Consider the following 4810-nt stretch of genomic DNA (forward strand, 5'->3'; position numbering starts at 1 on the left):
TGTATAATTTCTAATTGTATATATTAATATACATTTATCAGTAAGACTGACATCTCATATTTTTGTTATATACATATTAATGTATGCACATATACAAATACACATGTATGGTACACTATTATATAACATACAGCCAGACCAATAGTAACATATTTTGTCCCTGAGTTTGTAACAGAAAGGAACCAGTAACAGAATTGAGACAATTTTTCCACAATAAGTAAATATAAAAAATGTAATAAATGCAATCTGGCATTATGTCATGCACTGAATTTAGAAGGATTAGTAAAGGGATGGTCAGATATTTGGAAATTCCAGGAATCTTTTTTTATTAGATATTTTCTTTATTTACATGTCATATGATATCTCCTAAGTAGCAATTCGACAACATGTTACTTCTACTATTTACCATTACTTTTGATGGATAACACTGAATGAAACTCACTTGAATTCAGGTTGTTTCCCCTCCAAGAAAAAAAAAAAGAAAAACAACCCAACCCTGTTCCCTCCCCTTTTCCCCTGCTCAACAACCCACCCTCTCCCACTTCCTGGCATTCCCCTACACTGGGGCATAGAACCTTCACAGGACCAAGGGCCTCTCTCTCCTCCTATTGATGACCATTAGACCATCCTCTGCTATACATATGCTGATAGAGCCATCAGTCCTACCCTGTGTACTCTTTGGTTGGTGGTTTAGTCCCTGGGAGCTCTGAGGGTACTAGTTAGTTCATATTGTTGTATGTCCTAAGGGACTGCAAACCCTTCAGCTCCTTGGGTCCTTGTTAGAGTGATTTAACTAAAGAATCTCACCAAAGAAGATAACATTTATTAAAGGGAAATCATTCTACCTATGAGTTTCCTCGAGGCTTCCTTCATATCCTTGTTCCTCAAGCTGTAAATGAAGGGGTTCAGCATCTGAGTCACCACTGTATACATAACTGATGCCATTGCTGTCATTCTGGGAGAGTCAGTTACTGAAGAGCTGATGCATACACTTAAACCTGTCCCATAGAATAAAGACATGACTGATAGATGGGACCCACAGGTAGAAAAGGCTTTATATCTTCCTTGCACAGATGGTATTTTCAAAACAGTGGAGACAATTTCGATGTAAGAGAAAATGATTCCGGAAAATGTAATGCCACCAAATGTTAAACTTGCAATATATATCAGTATAATGTTGATGGATGTGTCAGAACAAGCGACCTTAATGACCTGTGTGATTTCACAAAAGAAGTGAGGAATTTCCAAGTTTTTGCAGAAGGACAGACACAGCATCATGAGACTGAGAAGTAATGCATTAGCAGTGCTACTGAGCAGGGAGAATATGATGACTAGACGACACAGATACCAATTCATGATGACTGTGTACCTTAAGGGGTAACAAATGGCCACATAACGGTCATATGCCATTGCAGCAAGAAGGCAGCACTCCAGACTAACAAAAAGCATGGCAAAGCAAGCCTGAGTGAGGCATCCTGCAAAAGTTATGCTTAGATTCTGTTCTTGGATGTTCACAAGCATCTTTGGTATTGTTGTTGTACTTGTGCAGATATCAGTCAAGGACAGGTTGGAGATAAAGAAGTACATGGGAGTATGAAGATGGGAATCTGAATTGATGGTCAATATTATGAACATATTTCCAATTACTGTTACCAGGTATATAAACAGAAAGAGTCCAAACATGACAGGCTGCAATTCAGGGTCACTTGAAAGTCCCAGAAGAAGAAAATCAGAAGTAGTTGTTTGGTTTATGAATTCCATGACTTTCAGATACTGAAAAAATAATGGAGGTAATTGTACAGAAAAAAAGTTCATCAGTTTACAATTCAAGAAATGCGTCATGAAGTAAACATACCTTTTCCTCTTTGTTTTGTCACCTCCTCTCTCCATCCATATGTTTGTCTGTTCCCACTTGTTTCTCTCTCCTCCTGTATTTGTGCTGTTTTCTCTCTAAATTTTCTCTCTGTCTACTCTTCTGATATATTATTGGCTTTTGTCTACTACATACCTTCTTTGTACCACATTATATCAATGATAAGAACAACATGGTATATTATATGTAGATGCTTCACTGAAAAAAATTTACAAAAGTATGACCAGTGGGAAACCACAATGAAAATTACCCTCAATATAAACTAACAGAATCAATATAAAATAAGATTTCTAGTTAAACACATCTGAGTTTAATGGTTCTTCATTTGTAATAAAAATATACATGAATTCTCTGAGCTTCTTCGGTGTCTTCATTAATAACATGGCAGAATACTATAAATCATCCTAGGTATGAATTAGTACTGAGTCATAAAAGAGCAACTACTGATTTAAAATAGATCTTGATACATAAGATGCCTTTAACACTGTCATTGTGATTTACTTTTGCCTTTGGCATGCCAAATTATACATTATATCCATACTCTTCATGTCCTTATCTCACAACCACTGAATGACTAATATTAAAGTACAGATACTCATACCAATCACTAAGTCAAAACCCTTCAGAATCCTAGGGTGCCATCATGATTGAGCAACATCAGTTCTTTCCATAATGTAAAACACACTTCAAATGAAACAAATCTTGGAAAGAACCTTCCTGTTATACAGTAATGAAATGATGATATGTGAACTCAGAGGCAGCTGTGCTGGCTATTTACCTGAGAATGTCTGTTGTATAGTGATCTCAGGTTGATATTTACAGTCTCTGTTGTCCCCAGGGTTTTGCCAACAAAATGTATCCATTAGGCAGACTTTTTATCATAAGGTGATTAAAGGCATGCATAAATCCATAAGGAGAAAATCTGCTTGATGAAAAATTTCCTTTAGGTGATTAATTCAGACAGAGGCAGATAGAGCCCATCCATGTTCTTCTGCTCTGTGACTTTTGTGCTTATGTGACTTATGTTAATAGTCATTAACATATTTTGGTCTTCAATGTCTTCTAGTTTAATTTTTATAGCTTCTTTAACAACAACAACAAAAAAACTTTGGACAATGTGTTTTAGCTTATAAATGTAAAAATTTATACAGATTTAATGGAATTAATTCTAGATATGTGAATATGATTACATTATCACTGTGTAGTGTGAATGGAACAACTGTGTTAACTATTGCCTAGTATCTTACATGACTCCAAAAATTATTTTTTTAATTTCACTTTCACTTGATAACATAGTATAAATTACATAATTAGATACAAATTGATCATTCTTGGTATTTAGGTGTGGGGATATATTTAACATAAATAAGAAGTACACACACATGTACACACACATATATAGATACATATATGTATATTTGTATCTATATATGTGTGTGTGTGAATGTGTGTATATACACACATACACATATATGTTAAAGTGTTAAAGTGCAACAACTATCCATTCTGAAAGTCATAACAAACTTTGGTTTAGGAAGATAATGTATTAACATTAAGTGGGACCAATCCATATACAACATCACGTTAAATTGTATATATTTGAAAATACTTCTTGTAGCATTAAGAAAAAGCTGAAGAAGTCAACTCTTAACATAAAAAAGTAATAGTCAAAAGCTTCAGCCACAAATATTTCACAAACTGTATGTAATGCAGAAAAAATTCAACAAACCTACTTCAGGTTTTGAATACACTTAACAAAAGTATCCTCGATGTACACATTGTTCCCAGGCTTTCATAGCATGTTTTACGAAAGTGAAATTAGGCAAACATAAAATTCACACTCTATTAAATTTTAAAATATAGCTGCAGAATTGTGGAAAAAGAAGCAAAATAGAAATTGTAGGAAATGTACAAATTTCTGGTTTTGAAGAAACATTTTCAAGGAATAATGCAAGAATGTAATTCATTGCATCAAATGAAAATTAAGTTATAAAATATAACAGTCTGAAGAGATAATTTCAGGTTTTAGAAAAACAAGAGTAAAGCCATCTTTAAGTCAGTGAAGTGTTTGGTGAATGCCACAAATGATGGGCAGTGCCTAGTTCTGGGGGAGAATGAAGTAGTTAATTATGTAGAGCTATCAGTCCTTGGCCCATGTGGTTCCTTAATTTAAGAATTTCTCTCTTTCTTCCATTGATAAAAAGCCTGAAAGGAGGTTGTCAGAAAAAAAAAATATATCCCATGAATTCAGTAGGGCTGGAGGCAAGTCCCTGGGCCATTGCCTTAGCCTTGGTGTTGCCTAAGGCCTTAGGTCGAGGGAGGACAAGTGTCCCTAGCAGTGTATAATAGATACTTTTGCTAGAAGTAGGAGGGCCTCCAAAAGCCTTGCTATTAAGTGTCCATTGACAATGGGAGTGCCTTTGGTGGTAACGAAGCCTCTTTTTCCCCATAAGATATAATGGATATGAGTTATTAAAAAAGCATATTTTCAATGAGTATCAATGTTGACCCTGTGTCTTAAAGCTATTTGGAGTGCCCTGAGTGAAAGCAATCAATTCTGCCTTTTCTGACATAGTGCCATCAGTAAGCAGATGTCCTCTACAGACTCAGTAAAGGTGAACACTGCATAGGCTGTCTAGCAGTTTCCTGACCTTTATTTTTAAATTTTATTTTTAAAAATATTTTCATTACACTCCAGATTTTATCCCTCTCCAGGTCCCATCCCTCCTCCCCAGGACCCTATCTCCACGAGGATGCCCCCCCCACACACACACAGCTTCCCACCCCACCATACCTCCAGACTCCCTGGGGCATCCACTCACTTGAGGTTTAGGAGCATCTCTGATTGAATCTAGTCTTGACAGTCCTCTGCTGTACTTGTGTTGGGGGCCTCATATAAGCTGGTGTATGCTGCCTGGTTGATGGTCTATTGTTTGA

The 4810-nt window shown here is 35.9% G+C and overlaps 1 protein-coding gene across 1 annotated transcript; it reads right to left on the reverse strand.

Annotated features, from left to right (window-relative positions):
• Nucleotides 1–825: 825 nt before the first annotated feature.
• On the reverse strand, nt 826–1761 carry LOC116072431 (olfactory receptor 7G2-like). Its single transcript, XM_031343898.1, has one exon. The coding sequence runs from the start codon at nt 1759–1761 to the stop codon at nt 826–828; it is 936 nt and encodes a 311-aa protein (XP_031199758.1).
• Nucleotides 1762–4810: the final 3049 nt, after the last annotated feature.

The sequence above is a fragment of the Mastomys coucha genome, unplaced genomic scaffold, assembly GCF_008632895.1.
Source record: "Mastomys coucha isolate ucsf_1 unplaced genomic scaffold, UCSF_Mcou_1 pScaffold23, whole genome shotgun sequence".
Classification (NCBI taxonomy): domain Eukaryota; kingdom Metazoa; phylum Chordata; class Mammalia; order Rodentia; family Muridae; genus Mastomys; species Mastomys coucha.